General features: G+C 53.8%; 1 protein-coding gene across 4 annotated transcripts in view; it reads left to right on the top strand.

The window, feature by feature from the left end:
- BCAT1 (branched chain amino acid transaminase 1) overlaps positions 1 to 23,293 on the top strand; it is a 68,153-nt gene that overhangs the window by 15,296 nt on the left and 29,564 nt on the right. Inside the window, exons 1-5 of one of the 4 annotated variants that reach the window (XM_055117948.1) lie at positions 3,593 to 3,821; positions 4,853 to 4,924; positions 15,232 to 15,432; positions 16,333 to 16,443; positions 18,612 to 18,731. In XM_055117948.1, coding sequence (XP_054973923.1) covers positions 3,702 to 3,821; positions 4,853 to 4,924; positions 15,232 to 15,432; positions 16,333 to 16,443; positions 18,612 to 18,731 — 624 coding nt within the window. In that variant the 5' untranslated portion in view covers positions 3,593 to 3,701. Of the gene's footprint in view, positions 1 to 3,592; positions 3,822 to 3,982; positions 4,183 to 4,852; positions 4,925 to 9,229; positions 9,408 to 15,231; positions 15,433 to 16,332; positions 16,444 to 18,611; positions 18,732 to 23,293 lie in introns of those variants that run through there. The other 3 variants (XM_055117951.1, XM_055117952.1, XM_055117950.1) reach the window with 3 other exon arrangements.

The raw sequence follows: 23,293 nt of genomic DNA, 5'->3' as shown, positions 1-23,293 counted from the left end.
GAAGACTACCACCACTCCCAGCCTCCTTGGTAACCTCCTTAGCAAGACCTCAGTAGAAGGCCCTCCAGGGGCAGGTTGGCGCAACCCTACAAAGGCCACCTTGAACAAAGGCAGGGACCACCTGCGCTGCCTTAGTCCAAGTACTGCCTGCGCCCACGTGGCCGAGCACATGTGTCCCCTGCATCTGCCCTCTTGAGGTGGGGACTTTCATGCTTTTCTGTTAATGCTGGGGTGTGTGCAGGGGCTCTCTCCACCCTTGGAGAAGCCTTGGTTTTCTCTTGAGCATGTTACTCTCTCTCTCTCTCTCTCTCTCTCTCTCTCTCTCTCTCTCTCCCTCAAAACCTCCAAATGAAATCTGTTTACTTCACTGTTTGAATACTCCTGAAGTTCCTTTCTGTGAGGCCAGACAAGAACCCAGTAACCCTGGGTCCCGGGTGGCAGAGGCAGATGGGGAGAAAGTGACCGTCTCTCTCCTCCCCGCTTCACATGAGCCCCCCGTGGGACCCACCGACATCAGTAGCAACTTGTGTAGTATTTCCAGAGGAACTTGAGCTAGCCCTCCCCGCAGCTACACCCCAGGCCCACAACTGTCTGCATATGAAGCGCAAAACAATTCTGGTCCTAGAGGCATCTCATAGACAGAGAACCCGACGAGGGCACGCCTCTCCTCCTGGGGAACCCAGCTGACGAACGCCCCTCCTCGGGAGTGTGTGAGCCTTTGCACACTCCCCTCTCCTTACGGGCCTTTGCACATGCCCCTCCTGCACTGGAACCAGTGTCCACCCCTTCCCGGGGACTTTACGACACTCCAGAACACACGCTGTGTTTTGTGTCTCCAGGCCGACCGTGCCCTGGAAATTTCGTTCTCTGTTATAGACATCCCCCTGCCTGCCTCTATCCTCCTCCCTTCTCTGGTAGCCTCTCTGGGCCCCGCGCTCCTTTCCTTCTTAGAGGGGTCCTGCGGCCTGGAACCCACTTTCCTTCCTCATTGCTTGTGCCCTGGGACTTTCCTAAATTGGCAATACTGACCTGTAGGGGGCGCTGGAGTGATCCAGGAGGTGTAGTACCCCTGGGTGCCACTGGGGGCGGGGTACATTCTGTTTCTTCGCTTAGGGTAGATTTCCCAGGGTTGTGTTGTGTGTGTGTGTGTGTGTGTGTGTGTGTGTGTGTGTGTGTGTGTGTGTGTGTTTTAAATGTTTTTGGAAAAGCGGCAGGCCAGATATGTTTGATATTTACCCCCTCTAGGACTCCTCTTCCAAAAGCCTTTCCAAACCTACTGGGCAGAGTTCTTCCCATTTCTACAGCTACTCAGGGAGTACTTGCCCATTGTCCCTTTGAGTCCTGCCCGCGGGGGGCAGAAATGCCTCACCTGGCACCTCGTTTTTAATTCTAAAATGTTCTTTGGTTGGGGGGGCCGCACTTGGCACTCAGGGATCACCCCTGGTGCGTCCTGAGAGAATCAAGCTGCACTCAGCGACAAGCAGAGAGTGACCTTGACCCCGTCACTCTTTCTGGCCTATGTAAGAATCAAAAGTCTGTCTAAAACATCTCTGATGTCTTTGGGGGTAGGCAAGCCCTCGACGAGGAGCTGTCCCAGAGGGGACCCGCCTGGAGATAACGGGGCTAGATCTCAACTTACACGGAGGTTGTCTGGGTGGGGTCATTGGCCAGAAACCTGAGGGTGAGGAATAAAAATTAAAATTGAGCACAGAGGAGGTAAGTTGCAGTCAGCTCCAAAAGAGAAGAAACCTTCCCTTGCAGGGTCCTGTGGCCACACCCAGCTTTGGGACATTCCAGCCCCTCCTCCCTCCGGACCACCAGCAGAGACCAAAGGGACCACAGTAGCTGTGAGCTAGGGCCAGGGGGCCAGCACTAAGATCTTCCCCCCAGGAGCTGTTCCCTGCTGGCTTGTATGTCCCCGACCCAGAGGGGACCCGCCTGGAGATAAAGCCTGGAGATAAGGGGGCTAGATTTCAACTTACACGGTTTCCTGTTCAGCGCAGATGGCTGGAATTGCATGAAGCCTTTTAAAGACAAATGTTTGGTTGCTTGAGCATAATTTTCTCTTCTCCTTGGGGCACAGCCTACCCATCCTCATGGTAAATTGGAACCAGCTCTCAAGTGGGGGCGTGGGGTGGGGGTGGCATCTGAATCAGAGCCCAGCCCTGGCGCAGTTCACACCACTTAACCAGATTCACATTTCTAACCTGAAGAAATCTGCCGAGTTCTTCCTTTTTCCCCCCCTTCTTTCCTTGGCATTGGATTTTTTTTTTAAGTTAATAAGTTAAATTTGAGTTATGGGAAGGGGAGGGAGCAGACCCCAAGGTGCGGATGGCATTTTCATCAAGTTTGGCTCTGATGGGGAGGAAAGGTGTCGGGTCTGGGGGTGGCCTTTGGGAAATCCCCTTCCTGGTAGATTGAGTTCTTTCTTGGCCAGAGCTGGCCCAGAAACTGCACACCAACCTTGCTGAAGCAAATAAACTATAACTTTTTCTGGCTTGCTTTATGGGCCTCACCTGGCGATACTCAGGGGTTACTCCTGGCTCTGTGCTCAGGAATCACTCCTAGCGGTGCGTAGGAAACCACATGGGATGCCAGGGATCGAACCTGGGCCGGCCACATGCAAGGCAAATGTCCTACCCGCTGTACTATTGCTCTGGCCCCAAGAAACTGTAACTCCTGACTTGGCGTTTCTTATTAGTTTGGGGTCTCACCCAGCGGTGCTCCGGGGCTGTTTTCCGGGGGGTTTGGTGGATCACCAGATGCCAGGAATGGACTCAAAGCCTGTGTTCCAGCCCTCTGAGCCGTCTTCCTACCTGGATTTCTTCTTCAACTTTGGGCAGATTACGTCAGCAGGCAGCCCCGGAATTTACTTGATCAATGTTTCAACATTATTTCAGATTTTTTAAAAAAAGATCATGGGGATTCGTCTCCTGGGCTGGAAGGGGTCCCCAGCTGCGCCCCCTCGCACCCTAGCCCGAGAGGTGTCCCGCGGGCTGGGGCTGTGAGAGCTACATCCTGAACGGGAAGATCATAGCTGCGGCCTTGCAGGGTTGTCTTACGAGCCGGGGCTGCTTTTAACCACCCTCTCACTCCAATAATCTGCCCTCTCCACTTTCCTAGATCAGGTCAGTCCAAATCACCACTTGGGTCAACTTAAAAGGCTCGTAATTGTGGGCTACGGGCCGGGAGGCGGCAGGAGAGAGCCTGATGACCAGCTTCCTTTTGCCTTGCTGAACCCAGTGCCTTGCTCAGCGCGTCCCCGGCCCTGAACACCGCGCTTGCTCGCGGCCTGCAGGGGTAGTTCAGGGCAGAGAGCAAGCCCGGAACGTCACTGGGTGCCCACCCCAAACAGACAAACCAACCCCCCAAGTCCTGGGCCGACGTGGCACTTGGGGCTGAGCCTGGTGTCTGCACCCCCGGGAGCCCCGCATCCATCCTGGGGGTGGGGTTGGCATGAAGGGCTGCAACGCCCGGATTTTCTTTCTTTCCCTTGGGTTTGCTTTGGGGGTCCCTGCAGGGCAGCGCGCAGGCACAGTTGCGCGCGCAGTGGCCAGCTCGGGGCAGGGGAGCGCCTTGGAGGAGGCCTGGTCGCCGGGGCCGCGGGTGCTGGGGACAGAGTCGCGCCTGGTCGCCGGGGCTCCGGTGCTGGGGACAGAGCCGCGCCTGGTGGCCGGAGTCCCGGGTGCGGGGGACCGAGGATGCTGGCGGCGCTGCGCGGGGCGGGCGCGGTGCTGGCGCGGGGCTGCGGGCGCCGCGTGGGGGCTCGGCCCGGCCCGTCAGTGTCCTGGGCCCGAGCCGCCGCGACCCTCGGCCGCCAGGTAAGGCGATCTCGGGCGGGCGGGACCCCGCGGCAGATCCAGGGTCCTCCCAGCCCCTCCCGGGGCGCACACGCAGCCGGGAACCCCCGCGGGGGGCGGCGGGGCGGGGCGGGGAGGGGAGGAGCACTTGGGGGCGCGTCGCACCTAGCGCGCCGCGGCACCCCGGGATGCTTCTCCTCCCTCCTGCCCCGGCCCGACCCGCCCGCTGGATCGGAGCTCAGAACCAGACAGGATTGGTCGCGGGCACCGTCCCCAGCCGCTCCCTTTGTGGCCTTCCCGGAGCTGAGATGACGGGGCTGCGCCGCGGTCCGCGTTGGTGACCTGGTGCCGGGCTGCGGGGGACCCTGCGCCGGAGGAAATGGTCAGTGGCGGTCCCCAGCCCTGGCCCTTGGCCCCTGGCCCCGGCCGGCTATTGTGCGCCGCCGAGGGGCCGGGCCACGAGGCTCGGCGCGCCCCTGGGGTCTCCCCGGCCGTGGGTTAGCCCCCGCGTGGGGTGGGCTCGTGGCTCGGGCGGAGGGAGGACCAGCGCCCGGTGTCCCCAGCCGGCCACCAGGAGTGCGACCGCGCGAGCGCTCGGCCCTGCCGGGGAGCTGGGGAGGATGGGGTGGGTGGGGTCGGGGAGGATTGAGTGGGGGTGCGTGGGAGAAGAGGAGGGTCGGGGCAGCAGGGAACGGTTGGTCCCGGATAGCTGGGGAGAGTCAGGGAGGGTCGGGGAAGACAGAGGGGGAGCCGAGGAGAGTCGGGAGGAGCTGGGGAGGCTCGGGGAGGGTCCCCAAGACCCTGGAAGGGCCGGGGGAGCCCCGGGAGGGTCCCCCGGAGCCAGGGAGGTTCGGGGAGGCCCGGCAGAGTCCGGAGCGTTGCCCATCACAGTCGTGTCCCCTCTCCTCCTTCCGGTTAGCACCCTGCTGCGGAGGGCGCAGGGTCAGGGTGCGTGCCCCGGGTGACCCCGCACCCCTGTCCTCCACCCTGTCCTCCACCCTGTCCTCCACAAGCTGCTTAAGGGCTTGTCTTCTTTATCTTTTATTTTCAAGGACTGCAATAACGGCTGCCTGGCAGAGTACGCGGGAGAAGGCGGATCCAAGGATGCGTGGGAGACGTTCAAGGTAGCAGCTTTTCAGAGCTCAAGGTTAAGCGGGTCGATGTCCAACCCAGGGCTTTTCGGGGCGCTTTTGACTCCAGGTTATTGGGGCCCCAGCGACCGTGCCTGTCCTGGGAGGGCGGGGAGCAGCGCCACCGAAATTCCCCGGCTGCTCCGTGGCCCATTTTATTCCATGAATCATACACTTCCCTTGGATTATAATCAGCCCGTGAACGGCCTCCCAGAGGTTTAGCCTAATAATAATCCTTCATTTCATTTGTGGAAAAAGTGGCATTTTGCTCTTTGAGCCACGCCTCACATGTTGCAGTAAAAACACTCCTGTGCACGGTGGGCTTCTTTCATGTCCCCTCAGAAAGGGCTGCTGAGCGGCAAAGGAGAATCTTGCTTTAAAAAGTGCAATGAAAGCCCCAGCATCCTAGGTGGATGGGATCCTGCCGTGTGCACACCCCCTTCCCCCGCCACCCACGTGGAGGATTTGGGTTCTATCTTTGTGGCCCCTCTGGTCTGCTCTCCAGGGGCCTGTGTGGGTCCCTGTCATTTGTCAGCCTCAGCATCCTGTCTTAATGACCTCACATCTGGGCAGGGGGCAGCCTCTCTCCCACCCGCCCAGCTCTTCCTGCACCGGGCAGCAGATGCCCTGGGATCTGTTCAAAATACAGTCTCTGCTCAGAATTATGTTAAAATTGCAGCAACAGCACAGCGGGTAGGGCGTTTGTTTGCCTTGCACGAGGCCGACTTGGGTTCGAGGGTTCGATTCCTCTGCCCCTCTCGGAGAGCCCAGCAAGCTACGGAGAGTATCTCGCCTGTACGGCAGAGCCTGGCAAGCTACCCTACATGGTAGAGCCTGGCAAGCCAAAGACAGTAACAACAAGTCTCGAGATGGAGACGTTACTGATGCCCGCTCGAGCAAATCGATGATGATGACAGTGATGCAGTGATACAGTCATTACCTTGCTAGTCTGAAGTTGGGCATTTTAGTTGTAATCTTTCTGGTCCCCTAAAGACAGACGCTCAGAGGGCCGGAAGCCAGATGCCTGCTGGGCTCCAAAGCCCTCTCTGGGGAACTAGATTTGAATATGGGTCTTTGGAAGAACCAGTTCAAGAGCTCCTGCTTGCTCGTTTCCGAGGATCTGCTGGTACAGTGAGTGAATCGCTCACAGGGTCTATGTGAGCCATAATGCCACCCCATTGCCTTCTTAATCTTCTAGAAAGAATGTTTCTTCCAAGTGAAGAATGTTGATTGTTGTGCCCGAGTTTGAGATCCCCAATGGCGGAGAGACCCGGTTTCACTCATGTATTACTTCACTTGTATTACTTGTGATCCCGTTGATCTTCAGTTTGCTCATGCGGGCGCCAGTAACATCTCCATTTGTCCCTGTCGCGTACTAGTGTAGTCCGATGGCATCTGCTCGCTCCAGGAACATGAAGAGCCTCAAACCATTTGTTCAGGGTTTTTTTTTTTTTTTTTTTTTTTTTTTTTTTGCTTTTTGGGTCACACCCGGCGATGCTCAGGGGTCACTCCTGGCTCATGCACTCAGGAATCACCCCTGGCGGTGCTCAGGGGACCATATGGGATGCTGGGATTTGAACCCGGGTCGGCCGCGTGCAAGGCAAACGCCCTACCCGCTGTGCTATCATTCCAGCCCCTTTGTTCAGGGTTTTGACAATGAAGTCTGACCGTCTCGTAGGTGGGCAGCCATGTGATCTTTTGATGTCCCATGGAATCCAGTCGGTAACACCTGATAATGCAAAAAAAAAAATGGACTTTATTACTAGCTTTAGCCATCACTAGCTCGAGCTGGGGTTCAAGTCTCATCCAACGCAGTGGAGTCTTGGCCAGGACCCCGACTCCAAGTCACAAGCGGTTTCTATAGGGCTCAGAGTTAAGAGGCAATTTATACACTGGTCTATTTTACAACAGTGCTCAGCAGTTAGACAATGGTTAGTGACAGTTTCTAAGGAGGGGACAGTGACCTCTCATGACGAGCCAGACCCAACTGCCCAATTCCTTATTTTATAATAGTTGAAAATTATTTAAATAATAGTTGAATAATAATAATAGTTAATAATAATAATAATAGTTAAATAATAATAGTTAACTAGTTAAATGATAGTTAAATAAATAATAGTTAAATAAATAGTTAAATAATAGTTAAAATAATAATAGTTAAATAATGGTTGAAAATTATTCAACTGGGAGTTTACCAGGAACTGCAAGTCCCGCTTCGGGGAAACAGAAACCGAGGCCTGGTTGAGGCTTCATGTCGGCTGCAGCCCGTCATGGCAACAGTTCCGCCCTCACCCTATAGAACGGGAGTGCTCTCTCGTATGCTCACTTGGTCTCGGCCGGTGAGCTTTTGGGGTGTTCTGTGCCACGCCGTGACCCTGGTTCTGTTGGCGGTGACAAGGCTGGGCGACGGTGGTTCCAGAGGGAGGAATAGAGCAGTGGACTTCATGGACACCCTGTGTCCTGGACGTAGCTTTCTGTCTCTGGTTCGACTCCCCCCTCGCATCCTGTTGGGGTCTCAAGTATTTCCTACACTGCCCCTGAGCCGCCGGGTCACCGAGAGGACCCGGGACCCGCTAGCACTCGGCAGTGGTGCCTCATTCTTAGACCCTTTCTCGGACCAGAGGCCAGCGGTGTCCCCTTCACAGTCTGCACAGACAGAGGCTGCGGACGCACCGTTTCCCCTGGCGCACCCCACGCCCGTCTCTGAACAACCGGCATCCACGCGGTGCAGCCATCTGGGTGGAGCGAGGGGAACGAGGGGCTCCTGGGGGTGCTTGGGGCCCCCCGTGGGAAGGGGATGTTCTGACAGCAAAGTGCCCCCACCCCCAACGTGAGGCGGGTCTGCGGCTTCATGCTGGATGCGTGGGGCGCAGACGGGCGAGGGGACATCCCGGTCCTCTCCTCCGGCACCCACCGGGCTGGACCAACCCCTGGGGTTCCCCACTCGGGGCACAGGCTGCCGGCCCAGAGCTTTCAAATAGAAAAGTCGTGGGTTTCGCGTGCCCTGTTTGTTACTGTGTTTGTTATTGTGTTTCACGCCATTTCACAGCCTGGCCACTGGGACCGGAATGTCCTGGCTTTGAAACTGCCAGGACCGTGCGGCCTCCAGAGGAGAGAGAGAGGGGGCTACGCAAGGCATCGACGGTGCTGTTGTCTGTGTGTGCACCAGAAACAACGCAGGAGAAGACGGTTCTTAAAGGGCAAGATAAAAGTGGCCCGTTGGGTCAGAGGGGTAGCACAGCGGGCGCTTGCCGGCTGCCGACCCACGCAGCTCTGTCCTCGGCACCCCTACTGGTCAGTCCCCCGGCGCTGCCTGGTGTGGCCCCAACAGAACAAAACACGAGATGTCCGTGAAGGCTGTTTGTTTGCTTCTGTCTTCTGGTTTGGGGTCACGCTTGGTTGCACCCAGGGGCTATTCCCAATTCCTCAGGGGGACCCGAGAGGTGACCTGTGACCCAGGACAGGGCTTGCATCCCCCAGGCAGGGGCACAGACTTGTTTCTTCCATGCCGTTTCCACTGCCAGCCGTCAAATACCGTTTGCTTTTGGGCTTCACTCCACTGCCTCTCCTGGAGGTTCAGGCTTGGTACTCTTTGAGCACTTCTGTTGGAGTCCTATTTAAAATGGTCACTTTCGGTTTTTATTTTTATTTTTTTAAATTTTTTTTTTTGCTTTTTGGGTCACACCTGGCTCTGCACAGGGGTTACTCCTGGCTCTGCACTCAGGAATTATCCCCGGCGGTGCTCAGGGGACCATATGGGATGCTGGGAATCGAACCCGGGGTCGGTCGCATGCAAGGCAAACACCCTCCCCGTTGTGCTATCGCTCCAGCCCCCCACTTTCGCTTTTTAGAATGGCCAGGATGTCTTCAAATAAAGGAAGCCCGGAGTGCTTCGGTGGTCATGGGTCAAGCTGGGCACGAGAACATTTCCTGCACCTTCTGCTCTGTGCTCCAGGCCTCGGGCCCACCTGGGTCGTCCCGGGATGCTGGGGAAGGCCAGAGTCCAGGAAAGGGAAAATTACATACTGGGTTGTGGTCACTCTGGAAAATGATCTTTAGAAGGATTCGAAAGAACAATGCAAAGGTCCTTTGGGCACAGCAGGGAGAGCACTTGCCTTGCACACGGTTGACCTGGGTTCGACCCCTGCACCCCACATGGTGCCCCGAGTCCCACCACACGTGGTCCCTGAGCGCAGAACCAGGTGTAAGCCCTGAGCACCACGAGGTGTGGCCCCTAAAATACACAGAGAGGTCTCTAAATAAAGTACAGGAAGTTCAGTTTGCTTTTTTAAATTACAGTCCTCTAATACATTGAGGAAAGCCAAGGCATAAAGACTGGTCTGGGAAGTTTGGAATCGCATTCACTGGACAAGCCAAATCCCAAGGGAGCAGTTGCTGTGGTGGGTGGGGATTCAGCAGACACGCCAGAGAGGGAACCTCCACGGCCACCCACCAGATCCTCTCAGAGCTTCTAAAGGTGAGCCCAGCGGTGCAGACTGGCGTGGCCAGCAGGGCGAGCGGGTGGCCGGCGGTTTGAGAAGCAGAGGGCAGTGTCCACGCCGCCAGTGGAGGAAGAAGGGGGTTGGGCAAACAGGGCCCCTTGTGACCTGTGTTAGAAGTGGGGTGGGGCAGGGAGTGAAAGGAGTGTGTGTGTGTGTGTGTGTGCATGTGCATGTGAGTCTGTTTGTGTGCGCATGTGTGTGTCTGTGTCTGTGTGTGTCTGTGTCTGTATGTGTCTGTGTCTGTGTGTGTGTCTCTGTGTGTGTGTGTCTGTCTGCGTGTCTGTGTGTGTGCGTGTGTGTGTCTGTGTCTGTGTGTGTGTCTCTGTGTGTGTGCGTGTGTGTGTCTGTGTCTGTGTGTGTGTCTGTGTGTGTGTCTCTGTGTGTGTCTGTGTGTGTGTCTGTGTCTATATGTGTCTGTGTGTGTGTCTGTGTCTGTGTGTGTGTCTGTGTGTGTGTCTATGTCTGTGTGTGTGTCTGTGTGTGTCTGTGTCTGTGTGTGTGCGTGTGTGTGTCTGTGTGTGTGTGTCTCTGTGTGTCTGTGTGTGTGCGCGCATGTGTGTCTGTGTCTGTGTGTGTGTCTATGTCTGTGTGTGTGTCTGTGTGTGTCTGTGTCTGTGTGTGTCTGTGTGTGTCTGTGTCTGTGTGTGTGTCTGTGTGTGTGTCTGTGTGTGTGCGTGTGTGTCTGTGTCTGTCTGTGTGTGTCTGTGTGTGTGCGTGTGTGTGTCTGTGTCTGTGTGTGTCTGTGTGTGTGTCTGTGTGTGTGTCTGTGTGTGTGTGTGTGCGTGCAGGGTGGTCTGCATGCCTGCAGTTCTGTTCTGCCACCTGAGCAAAGAAAAGTCAACAGGAAGCTGAGGCGTCAGTGTTCGCACTTGGGGGGCTGATGTGCCCCCAGCACTGCCCTCCCCCCTGTTTCTTGATCCCAGAATTCTGGTTCTATTTGCAAAGCTCCTTTCGCCCCCACGACACGCAGTAGGTCCTCATGTCGCTTCAGCCAGAGAATCGTGGAGACCTTGCCTCTGAGGGAACCATCTCAAAGGAGAGCAGATCCTGGGGGTCCCGGGGGATCCTGGGGTTGTGTCCTTTCACCCATGACAGTCAGGACTGTTCTCTCCGCATCAGCCTTCTCGCCAGGGGACAGTAGCTGAAGACCCCTGGCTGTGGCTGAGGAGACTCAGGGGACATGTTAACAGCTAGTGAGGCAGAAGGGACTTTGGGTGCAGGGGCCACCGAGCTTTTGTGGTCAGAGGAAACAACTGTTTTGTCCCTTTGTCCCCATTTCTCTGGGCCCTGGCTGGGTTGGTAGAACTGAGGCCTTTCTTGGTGGCGGCGGGAGGTCGTGAGGTCACAGGTGGTGGTGCCCTGCTCCTGACCTGGGATTCGCTTTTCTTCGGGGCCAGCACCTTACCCCTCAGAGTACCCTCTGCCCCTCGAAACCTTCCTCTGAGTCGGGAAAAGGGGGCAGGAGAACCAGGGGACCCTGAGGTATGGGGTCCACCGCGGCCTCTCTCCTCGCTGCTTCTTTTGTAGAACGCATTGCTCAGTAAGACGCAAGAGATTCCCGCTTAGGCAGAGATGAATGAGAGACAGGCGTGGGGTGTCGTGTGTAGGACCCTTGAGTGCACTGGGATATTTGGACTCAAGTCAGTTGCCCTTGAGCTCCTTATGAGCACTGAGGGTTGAGTCTGTGATTGTTTTTGTCCGTGACAGATTAAAGGGAAGAGGTGCGGGCTGGATAACTGGGCCCGAGGGAACAGGAGCTGAAAGCAGGAGGATGATTTATTAAGGAGGATCTTGCAGACGCCCGTGTCTCAGTTCAGCGGCTGCTGTGGAAAAGTGAGGTGGGGACAAAGTTGTGGCAAGTGATACATGACCTTGAAAATAAGGAAGAGACCCAGAAAATGTCACAGAAATAGGTGATGGACCTGGTCGTGGCCGTCATTTCTGGGAAGTGGGAATGTGCTTGGTAGGGTAAGGGTGATTGTTTTTTTTTTTTGCTGTTTTTTTTTTTGGTCACACCTGGCGATGCACAGGGGTTCCTCCTGGCTCTGAACTCAGGAATCACTCCTGGTGGTGCTCAGGGGACCCTATGGGATGCTGGGAATCGAACCCGGGTCAGCTGCGTGCAAGGCAAACGCCCTCCCCTCCAGCCCCCGAGTAAGGGTGATTTTTTCCATTTGTTTTGGGGCCACACCCAGCCATGCTCAGGGCGTACTCCTGGCTCTGCACTCAGGGATCGGGCCTGGCAGGGCTCGGGGCACCATAGGGGGAACCAGGGATCAAACCCGAGTTGGCCGTGAACAACGCAAGCTCCCTATCTGGGGTACTGTCACTTTGGCCCCTAATGGCAATGTTTATACATTTCGTTCTTTTTTTTTTTTTTCCAATTTTAAAATAGAATAATGAGTATAGTCACTCACTAAGAAAATGAAGATCCCAGAATAAAAATGAAAGCAGAGTGTGTTCCAGAAGGAAGGATTCTGTTCCGGAGAAATAGCCCGTGTCCTAAGGTTGAGGAAACCAAGGCCTTGGGGTTCCACACTAGTCAGGGTGTGTTGGGGAGAACCCATCGTCCCCGAGGCCGTGCCCTCACAGCTGCTCCTCAGCCCCCCTAGACCCTGAAACCCACAAGTGTCGCTCTGGTCTCCTGTGGGTTCGTTTCATCTCGGGGAGGGCTGACGTTAGCAGAAAGTGGGGTCCCCTTTCTCTAAGGGATGTGGGGCTCTGCCTCAGGCCTCACTCGCCCCTCAGAATCACGGGGGCAGCTCCAAGCAAACCAGCCCGCTCCGTCCCAGCTCTGGGCTGGGTTCTGGAAAGGGGCTGAGATTCGTGTCTATAAACTCGCCTCCCGTGTGTCTGGGTTGAGAATCCCCGACGCAAATGTCTCAGTGGAGAGGCCGAGGGGCAGGCTCAGTACTGTAGATTTTACATTCTTTTTTGGTTTTTTTTTTTTTTTTTGCTTTTTGGGTCACACCTGGCGATGCAGAGGGGTTACTCCTGGCTTTGCACTCAGGAGTTACTCCTGGTGGTGCTCAGGGGACCATATGGGATGCTGGGATTTGAACCCGGGTTGGCCGCGTGCAAGGCAAACGCCCTACCCGCTGTGCTATCACTCCAGCCCCTACATTCTTTTTTGGGGGGAGGCTTTGGGCCATATGCAGCAGGAGCACCTTTGGTGATGCTCAGGGGAGAGAGCTGGTGCCAGGGTATAACCTGGGTCAGCCTCATGCAAGGCAAGTGCCTTCATCCCCATTCTGTCTCTCCCGTCAGGGGCCAGCTCCCTTTAAATGATTTATTGCCCCGAACTCAGCAAGGAATTTTAAGTCAACTGGCCTGCTGCTTGGTCACAATAGGAGGAAGTCCTTTCTCCCCCAGTTCTGCATTTTATTGACTCTCCAAAGGAGGTTTACTAATGAGTCGGAAATGACCACGATCTGTCAGTCTGAGGTTTCCTTTTGTCCTCTGAGCTTTCTGGCTGTTGGAGAGTGCGTTTTGAAGCCCGCATATTATTTCTAAAAATAAAACTGATGAATGCTCACAGGAAACCGAGCGATGAAGACAATGGGAGGCAGTGAATTCATCCTCGTCCACCAGATGGATGAGTCACGAGTGATGAGCACTCAGGAGGGAACAGGCTGTTCTGTGGTTGTGATTTGGGGGTGCACGAGGGTGTCTGGGATCAGGAGTCGAGTTCGCCGGCCCCTCACCTCAGCCACCCCCAGCATGTTGAGTCTGACCCTAGTTAACCCTTCTTTTTTTTTTTTTTAAATGTCCCAAGACACCCCCTGTCGTGCGGTTTCCCCGGTCTCCAGCGGTGCAGGCGAGTGGCCACACTGTCTGTGTGGTCAGCAGGTCGGCAGAGAGGTGGCGAGATGCGGCTGGGTGCAGCTGCTTTCTGTCTGTCTGCTCGTTCTGGGGATCAGAGGGCCTCTGTGCACCGTCCTCCGAGCAGAACACTAACAGCTGTGTCCAGTCTCCACTTTCCAAGGGGAAAAACATTTGCTTCCTTCGGCCGTTTCCCCTGCACCCCCCCGGGGGTGTTGAAGGTGGGGGCCAAGAATTCTCGGTGGGAGCTGGAGCGTGGTCTTGCGAGGGAGGCCTGGTCCCTCCTGGTGGTCGCCCCAGTCGCACGAGCCTGGCCCCTGTCCACCATCGAGGGGAGAAGCCCCTCTCTTCCCTCGAACGATCCGCAGGAGTCCTGGGATGGCCGCGAAGAAGTGGCTGTGTTCTCCTCAGCACCGTCTGAGCCCATTTGTCCTTCTGTCCCTGTCTCCCCATGATCACAGGAACTTGGGGCCTTACTGGGTGGCATGACTAAGGTCACAGGCGACAGGCCAGGCTGTGAACTCACTCGGGGCGGCTAAGCTTCTGAAATTGCTTGCCCACATTTAACTGTTGGGGCCTGGGCTTGGGGAAGTGGTGCCAGCTTCAGTTGTCAGATGGTTCAGTTCCGGGGCCGGGAAGGAAGAGTGATCTCACTTTAAAACAATTTACATATATATATATATTTAAATATAATTAAGGAACCATGATTTTTTCCCATTACAATAAATTTTTTAAATTTTTTTTTTTTTTTTTTTTTTGCTTTTTGGGTCACACCCAGCGATGCACAGGGGTTACTCCTGGCTCTACACTCAGGAATTACTCCTGGAAATGCTGGGGGACCGTATGGGATGCTGGGAATCGAACCCGGGTCGGCCGCGTGCAAGGCAAACGCCCTACCCGCTGTGCTATCACTCCAGCCCCTACAGTAAAAATTTTTAGTTAACAAAATTAATTGAATCACTGTGAAATAGTTACAAAGTTGTTCGTGATTTTTTTCTTAAATTTAAAAAAAATTTTAAAAAATTTCAAATCACTGTGAGATACAGTTACAAAGCTTTCATGTTTGAGTTTTAGTCATACAATGATCGAACACCCATCCCTCCACCAGTGCACATTTTCCACCACCAATGTCCCCAATATCTGCCCCCCCAACACACACCTCTCCCCCTGCCTCCATGGCAGATAATCTCCCCCATACTCTCTCTCTACTTTTGGGCATTGTGGTTTACAATATAGATACTGAGAGACTATCATGTTTGGTCCTTTATCTACTTTCAGCACACATCTCCCTCCAACCATCACTGACTTAGTGACCCCTTCTCCATCCCAGCTGCCTTCTCCCCCAGCTCATGAGGCAGTCTTCCAACCATGGAGCAATATTCCTGGCCCTTGTCTCTCCTGTCCTTGGGTGTCCGTCTCATATTATGTTATTTTATATTCCAGAAATGAGTGCAGTCATTCTACGTCTGTCTCTCCAACTCATTTCACTTAGCGTGATACTCTCCATGTCTATCCACTTATAAGCAAATTTCATGACTTCATCTCTCCTAACAGCTGCATAGTATTCCACTGTGTAGCTGTACCAAAGTTTCCTTAACCAGTCGTCTGTTCTCGGGAACTCAGTTGTTTCCAGATTCTGCTATTGTGAACAGTGCTGCCATGGACATACAGGTGCAGGTGTCATTTCTACCGTGCTTTTTTGCACCCTCGGGAAATATTCCCAGAAGTGGTATTGCGGGCTCATAGGGGAGCTCAATTTCTAGTTTTTAGAGGAATGTCCTTCCGGTTTTCCATTAAGGCCGGACCTGTGGCATTCCCGCCAGCAGTGAAAGAGCGTCCCTTTCCCCCCACATCCACGCCAGCACTGGTTACTCCAGGAGCCACGCTGGAAGGGCCACTGTCCTCAGCTTCCCCTGCTCGCCCTCGCTCCTGTCAGAGGCCGGTCCTTCCTTAGTGCTGCTGCTTTCTCTCCTCCAGGCGAAGGACCTGGTCGTCACCCCGGCTTCCATCTTAAAGGCGAAGCCAGACCCCAGCACGCTGGTCTTCGGGACGGTGTTCACAGACCATATGTTAACGGTGGAGTGGTCCTTGGAGTTCGGGTGGGAGAAGCCGCACATCAAGCCGCTCCAGAACCTGTCCCTGCACCCCGGCTCCTCAGTGCTGCACTATGCGGTGGAGGTAAGACTTGGTGCTTAGTGTTCGGTACCCCGTGCTTGGTGCTCGGTGCCCAGTGCTGGTGCTCGGTGCTCAGTGCTCATGCTCGGTGCTCAGTGCTCGATTCTCCACATGTTCCCTAGCTGCTCCTTCCAGAGTCATCTAGTTTTCTCTGGGAGCCCCGTAGCCTTTCAGACATCTCTGCTCTGCGGTCTTTGAGGTCAGTCTTCAGAACTATGTTTTCAGACAATCTCAAGTTTTCCATGAGGTCCATAAAAAATCATGGAGAGCAGCTTGGAAGGCCAGTGGGAAGGGAAATTACCATCAAAACGCTGGTCACTTTTTTTTTCTTTTTGGGTCACACCCAGCGATGCACAGGGGTTACTCCTGGCTCTACACTCAGGAATTACTCCTGGCGGTGTTGGGGGACCATATGGGATGCTGGGAATCGAACCTGGGTCGGCTGCGTGCAAGGCAAATGCCCTACCCGCTGTGCTATCGCTCCAGCCCTCAAAACGCTGGTCACTGCGGCAACTTTGTGTCTTCTCTCACAGCGGGTGATATCCATGATGGGGGTCACGAGACCAAATGCTACCTTGAGACGAGGAGGAGGAGGAGGATGGTCTTGGTAGTTGGGGCCATACCTGGTGGTGCTAATCAGCTGTGGCTCTCGCCAGCTCGGGCCCACTGAGAGCTGTGGTGTGGTGAGGAGACGGTCACTCTTTGAACACGGAGGCGGTCACTCTGTTGTACCTGCGAGACGGTCACTGTTGTATATGGGAGACGGTCACTCTGTTGAACACGGGAGGCGGTCACGCTATTGAACATGGGAGACGGTCACTCTGCTGGACGCAGGCGGTGGTCACTGTTGAACACGGGGAGGTTTCCGTCTCTTTGCCCTGAAGCCTTCTCTTGTATCTTCAGTTGTTTGAAGGGCTGAAGGCGTTCCGAGGCGTGGATGGTAAAATTCGCCTGTTTCGGCCGAAGCTCAACATGGAGCGAATGCATCGATCCGCCACGAGGGCCACCTTGCCGGTACGTGCACGCTGGGGTCCCCTCAGACACGCGGCTCAGTTCCGAGTCAGACACCCGTCGTTCAATGTCGGCTCCTCTTCACTGCACACCAGATGGGCACTGACCCCGGGCCTCCCTCCTGCCTCTCTCCTGCCACCCCCAATGCTCCTGGTGCTAGAATCCCCTGAGCACAGTGCTCCAGCTTGCGGCCCACCGCCGCCCAGCTCCCCTCCACTGGCCACCCGCTTCCTCCGTCCCGTCTCCTCGACAGACCCATTTTTCAGTTTAGCTGCTGTAGTTCGGTCCCGTGCTTCCTGTAGCGCTGGTGCTGGTGCCTCACCTGCACACAGACGCCTCACCCAGGGCTACTCCACAGACAAGTCTACGACCCTGGGCTTTGCCCGTGAGTCGCCTCTAGGCCACCTGACCTGACCTTGACCTCCTCCCCCATCTCTCTCATCCCACTGTCACTGTCATCGAGTTGCTCATTGATTGCTCGAGCGGGCACCAGTAACATCTCCATGTGAGACTTGTGACTGTTTTTGGCATATCGAATATACCACGGCTCTGCCGTGCGGGCGGGATACTCTCGGTAGGTTGCCAGGCTCTCCGAGAGTGGTGGAGGAATCGAACCTGGGTTGGCCGTGTGCAAGGCAAACGCCCTACCCGCTGTGCTATCGCTCTAGCCCAAGTCAAACCATATTCAGAGCAAATCACCATAACCCCGTGTTTTAGTTTTCAAAATGCTTCCACATTCTCTCATTCCCACGAGTTTATATTCTGTAATCCAGGGCCAAGAGTCTGTTTCTTTATGTTAAATTTATATACATATATACATATATATGTATATATATATATATATATATATATATATATATATATATTTGCTCATCCATTTGTTCGAGCGGGCACCAGTAACGTCTCTCATTGAGAGACTTATTGTTACTGTTTTTACTTTTTTCTTCATTTTTTTAATCACTGTGAGATACAGTTACAAAGCTTTCATGATTAGTTTGAATCATACAATATTCCAACACCCATCCCTCCACCAGCTTATATTTCCTGCCACCAGTATCTCCCATATATTCATATTTTTCCTTTCACCTTCCCCCCGCATGTGCGCACACAGAAAGACACACACACACACACACACACACAGGTTCACACACACACACACAGTCTGCCTCTAGGGAAGGCACTTTTCTTCTCTCTCTCTTTTATTTTTATTTATTTATTCTTTGTTTTTTTTTGGGGGGGGTCACTCCTGGCTCTGCGCTCAGGAATTACTCCTGGCTGTGCTCAGGGGACCGTATGGGATGCTGGGAATCGAACCTGGGTCGGCCACGTGCAAGGCAAACGCCCTACCCGCTGTGCTATCGATCCAGCCCCTTCTCTCTCTCTCTCTCTCTCTCTGCACTAAGAACCTGAGAGGCCATCATGTTTGGTCCTTTATCTACTTTGAGCACACGTCTCCCATCCAGAGCGATCCCTCCAACTATCATTGTCATAATGGTCCCTTCTTTATCACCTGAAGGTCATGTTGTTTCTTTAAGAATAAAAGCCATAGTTTCTTTTCATGCCTCATTTTAAATTGTATCACGTTTTTCAAGTCGCTGTCTTTTTAAGGGGGTTTCGGTTCTTGATTTTGGAACCATCCTCAAAGGTGCTCAGGGTTTAATCCTGGCACTTGGCTCAGGGATCAGACCTGGCTGGCTGCATGCAAGGCAAGTGCTTTCATGCTTGTGCTCTCTCTCTGGCCCAATCTTAGCATTTTACTACGTTGAAGCGTCTGACTAGTTCTGGTTAATAGTGAGGAAACGGTGAGAAGCAGCGAACCTGCTCCCACGTGGATTGGTCTGTTCAGTCACCACATTGTGTGCGGGGAAATGTCGCAGGAGAAAATTCTTTTTTTTTTTTTTTTTTGCTTTTTGGGTCACACCCAGCAATGCTCAGGGGTTATCCTGGCTCTGCACTCAGGAATTGCTTCTGGCAGTGCTTGGGGGACCATATGGGATGCCGGGGATCGAACCCGGGTCGGCCGCTTGCAAGGCAAACGCCCTCCCCGCTGTGCTATCGCTCCGGTCCCAGGAGAAAATTCTTTTTTGGTTTTCACATGACTCCCTTAAAAAGGCGTCTGAAGCTGACGTGAAGGGGACGATACTCACTGGAGGCCACTTTCACCCTTCCAGGGGTTCGACGAGGAGGAGCTTCTAGAGTGCATTAAACAGCTCGTGAAGCTGGAGCAGGACTGGGTCCCCCACTCAACGTCCGCCAGTCTGTACATCCGTCCCACCTTCATCGGAACCGAGGTGAGAGCTGGCGGCGTTGGCCGTCCTGTCCTGTTTGGGTTCCATCCGGTGGGGCTCAGGAGGGAGGCCTGGCAGTGCTCAGGGGACCACAGGGCGGTGCCGGGGATAGAACCCAGGTAGGCCGCGTGCAAGGCCGGCGCCTCCCCCGATGTTCCGGTTCTGCACGGGGGGTTGCTGGCACTCACCACCGCGTCCTCTGTGTCTCCGGGGTCAGGACACGCCTCTCGCAGGATAGTGCCTCAGGCTCTGCGTCTTCCAGCTTCCGTCTCATCTCCCTCGGGCTCAGAAGCAGCCCAGGACTCATGTCCGTGCTCCCGCAGAAGGCTCACCCTCCTCCCAGGGGGCCACGAGACGGTTGAGAAGTTGGGGGTGGGCGTGGAGAGGTTCCGCTTCACCTGCCAGAAGTCTCGGTGTCCCCTGGAAAGGGTGGGCAGGTGGATCGTGCCCCAGAGAAGAACGTTGGGAATAAACCCGGGAGCGCGGAGGGCTGAGGGCTGAGGGCCAGGCTTCCAGAGTGGCCCGAGCTCCCGTGGGGCGGGGAAGGGTCTGGTCGGCCTGCGGGTCAGAGGCTGCTGGTGCGGGCGAGTGTCCTGTGTCCACCCTGCGACCTCCCTGTGCCCTGCTGGGCGGGGGCCGTGTCGGGTGGAGGAGGCTGAGGGCTGACCGGAAGTGGTGGGTGGGGACGGGGACACACGAGGTCTCTCAGAAGAGAAGAGACGATGCTTCTGTCCAGCCCGAGCCCGTGTGTTCTTGGGTGGTTGTTTGTTTTGTTTTATTTTCATGGTGAGATGAACTGAGATTTCATGGGGAGATCAAACGCTTCTTAGACCCTAGAGGTGATTTTCTTTCTTTCTTTCTTTCTTTCTTTCTTTCTTTCTTTCTTTCTTTCTTTCTTTCTTTCTTTCTTTCTTTCTTTCTTTCTTTCTTTCTTTCTTTCTTTCTTTCTTTCTTTCTTTTTTTCTTTTTGGGTCACACCCGGTGACCGGGTTACTCCTGGCTCTGCACTCAGGAATTACTCCTGGCGGTGCTTGGGGGACCATATGGGATGCTGGGATTCGAACCCGGGTTGGCCGAGTGCTAGGCAAACGCTCTCCCCGCTGTGCTATACCTCTAGCCTGATTTTCTTTCTTTGAAGGACCAAACATTTGTAAGGGTACATTATTATAATAATTATTATTTTGTTCTGGGGCCACACCCCTTATTGCTTAGGGGTTACTCCTGGCTTTGCACTCAGGAATCACTCCCAGCAGGTTTTGGGGGCCATACAGGATGTTAGGGATCGAACCCGGATCAAACCTGCTGTTCAAACCTGCTGATCAAACCTGCTTTGACCTCAAGTCATAGTAAAGTCTTTATTATTATTATTATTATTATTATTATTATTATAGTTTGGTTTGGTGGCCACACCCAGTGCTGCTACTTCTGGCTCTGCACTCAGGGATCACTCCTGGCGGTGCTCATGGGACCATATGAGATGCCGGGGATCGAACTGGGGTTGGTCGCGTGCAAGGCAAATGTTCTACCTGCTGTGCTGTCGCTCCAGCCCCCATAGTACAACCAACTCCTTGGTCACATGTGCTCGCTTGTCTATATGAAACATGCGGTTTTCTACAGTGGGCACGTTTATGCCAAGTTCCAGCATAAGCCCCGACACACCTGAGTCTCTGGAGCCAGGAGTGGAGAAATCAGGTTCGTACTGATGCTCCAGGGATCTCCCGGCTACTTCCGAGGGAACCACTGCCCAGTCTCACAAGGGGTCAGGCAGAGCCCAGCTGCCTTGGGTGTTTGCTTCTCGCGGGGTTGCAGGCTGGCACCAGGCTGGCAAGATTTCTGTCTTTAAGAAACACTTCCCCCTCGGGGCGAGGTGTGGTCCCACACTCATAGGCTGCGGTTAATTATTGCTTCTCACACAGATGCTGTTTCATAGTTGCCGAGTAATTAGAATGGCTCTTGATTGGCTTTTGAATTTTATCATGTTTGCAAAAGTTGCTCTGCCTACCTCCTTCCATGTTGTGTAATGGACTCACCCTTCATTTTTAATTACTTACATTATTACTCGTGTTTTTGTGCAATTCTTCATTTATTTTCTTTGATAATAATTAAATCTGTCCCTAAAACCTCTTAGAATTAGAATTCGATTAAGCCAGAGTATTATTAATCAGAATGTGTTTAGTTATCTATTAATATATAACCAGAGTATTGATTGACAATAAAGAGAACCAGATAACCAGTGGGTGGAAATCTGAAAAATGAATTTTGTAAGGTTTGCACTAAATAACAATTCAGCTCCCCCGAGGAGCTTAAGGTTTATTGAGTTACTCCCACAGCAGTGCTCCCGAGTTACACCCAATTCCATCAAGTACTAATAATTCTATATTGTTTTTCTCTTTCCTTTACGTCCTTTGCATGGGTTAGCAGTGTCCTTTTTGTAAAGACACAGGAAGACAGTTGATGCTAAGCTTTGTACCATGGGAGTTAATTGGCTCCGAATAATATTTACTCCTGGGCATCCACCATGTTTCCCTGACTTAAGCCTCAGTTGCCCTTACTTCCCAGCACCCCCAAAAGGAGGGTCCCAGCGAGTGACAGGGATGGACCCAGGGCAAGCTATAAGCTACCGTGGCATTGGAAAGGGACAAGCTAAGTTAAGAGCACAGTCATGGAACAAATTTTGTCATGACCCAAAAAGAAGTAACTGAATAAGGACCCTGCTGGGGTTAGGGAAAACTAACCTGGCCTGAGCACTGTGGTCTGGGATATATAGCGAGATGTCCCCAGGAAGAGCCAACCTTTAAGCTTAATATATCTCTTACTGTGTTCATACAAAATGCCTAGAAAGGGGCTGGAGTGATAGCACAGCGGGGAGGGCGTTTGCCTTGCATGCAGCCCACCCGGGATCGATTCCCAGCGTCCCATATTGCCCCCCAGCACCGCCAGGAGTAATTCCTGAGTGCAGAGCCAGGAGTAACCCCTGTGCACAGCTGGGTGTGACCCAAAAATCCAAAAAAAAAATGCCTAAAAATATTCTAAGAAGTGAATTTACTATGACTGTTTAAATGGATTACTAGCTGAGGAGAGGAGAAAGCAATGTACCCTGGATGGAATCCCGCCCTTGAGCGGGTCTCCTAGGAATCCGGAGTGCTGACCCCTCACATGAGATCTTGTCCTTCTTCCCCTGAAGGAGCGACTTTACATGTTTGTTGTTATGACAGTGTCCAACCCCACCTGTATGTACCCCCGTCCTTCATATATAACTGTGTTTATATATGTTTCTATGTAACTGCTGTAAGGGGAAGACAGGGCATGAGGCTAAGGGAGGGGGCAGAGAGAGGAGGAGGCTAAGGACAAGGAACGAAAGGGATTGCGCTGGGGAGACAGGAGAAATTATTGTGCTGTAAGGGAGAGATGAGCTACGTTGGGGAGGAGAGAGAAATAAACCGTCTACAAGCAGTTCCCCAGTTCCCCTGTTCCCGACCTCTGTCCTTCGTCGCCGTGGGCTGGCTAGGGGGATGGTTCTCGGACACCGAATGAATGCTCCAGTTCCTTGTCCACACTTTTTTTTTTTTTTAAACTCACACTTTAAAAGAGTTTAAATGAGGGCAGGGGAGAGGCCTCAAAGGGCTGGAGCCAGTGCTCTGCATGCAGGAGCCCTGGGTGTCCAATCCCTGACCTGAAGGCGAGGCCCAAAGACCAAAATAAAATGCAAAATAGTTCACGAACTAAAACATTGTTCTGTCGAAACAGGACATCTCCGCAGGATCTTCACAGGATTTGGGTCCCTCTCACCTGAAACCACTTTATTTTTTATTTTTTTATTTTTTTTTGCTTTTTGGGTCACACCCGGCGATGCACAGGGGTTACTCCTGGCTCTGCACTCAGGAATCACTCCTGGCGGTGCTCAGGGAACCAAATGGGATGCTGGGATTCAAACCCGGGTCGGCCGCGTGCAAGGCAAACACCCTCCCCGCTGTGCTATCGCTCCAGCCCCTGAAACCACTTTAGAGTTGATTAACAACTTGAAGGAAAGGAGGAGTTGGAGAGTTTTGACACAAAGCTGGTTGAGTCTTGGCTGGGAATGAAGATGGACCCTGGAGGACTTGAGTAGAGAGTGTGTTCGTGACCCTTGTCCCTTCCGCATCCTCACCAGACAGGGAACGGCAGGAACTGCCTGTTCGGTCGCCGTCCGCCCCGTGGCACCCGTGAGATGCACAGACACAGCAGGAATTGTTTCCTTCCTCTGCTTTTGGGTCTCCCCCGGAGGTGGCCCGGGGCTCCCCCCTGTTGGCCGGCAGCCTTCTTTCCAGAGCAGCCGGCTGGGAGGAGGCGAAACCCCCATTTCACCCATCGCTCCAGGAACTGTAGCCGCAGACAGACAGACAGACAGACAGACACACACACACACACACACACAGAAGCCCGAGCGCTCACACACTCACATAACACACTAAAATTTTCTTACACACACTCACACACACTCACACTCTCTTACACACTCACACACACTCTCGTTCACTTACAAACTAATACACACTCTCACAAACTCACACACAAACTCATACACA

Source organism: Sorex araneus, chromosome 10, assembly GCF_027595985.1.
Source record: "Sorex araneus isolate mSorAra2 chromosome 10, mSorAra2.pri, whole genome shotgun sequence".
Taxonomy (NCBI): Eukaryota; Metazoa; Chordata; class Mammalia; order Eulipotyphla; family Soricidae; genus Sorex; species Sorex araneus.
The sequence above is the reverse complement of the archived record's forward strand: the minus strand, read 5'-3'. Positions and strand labels throughout refer to the sequence as shown.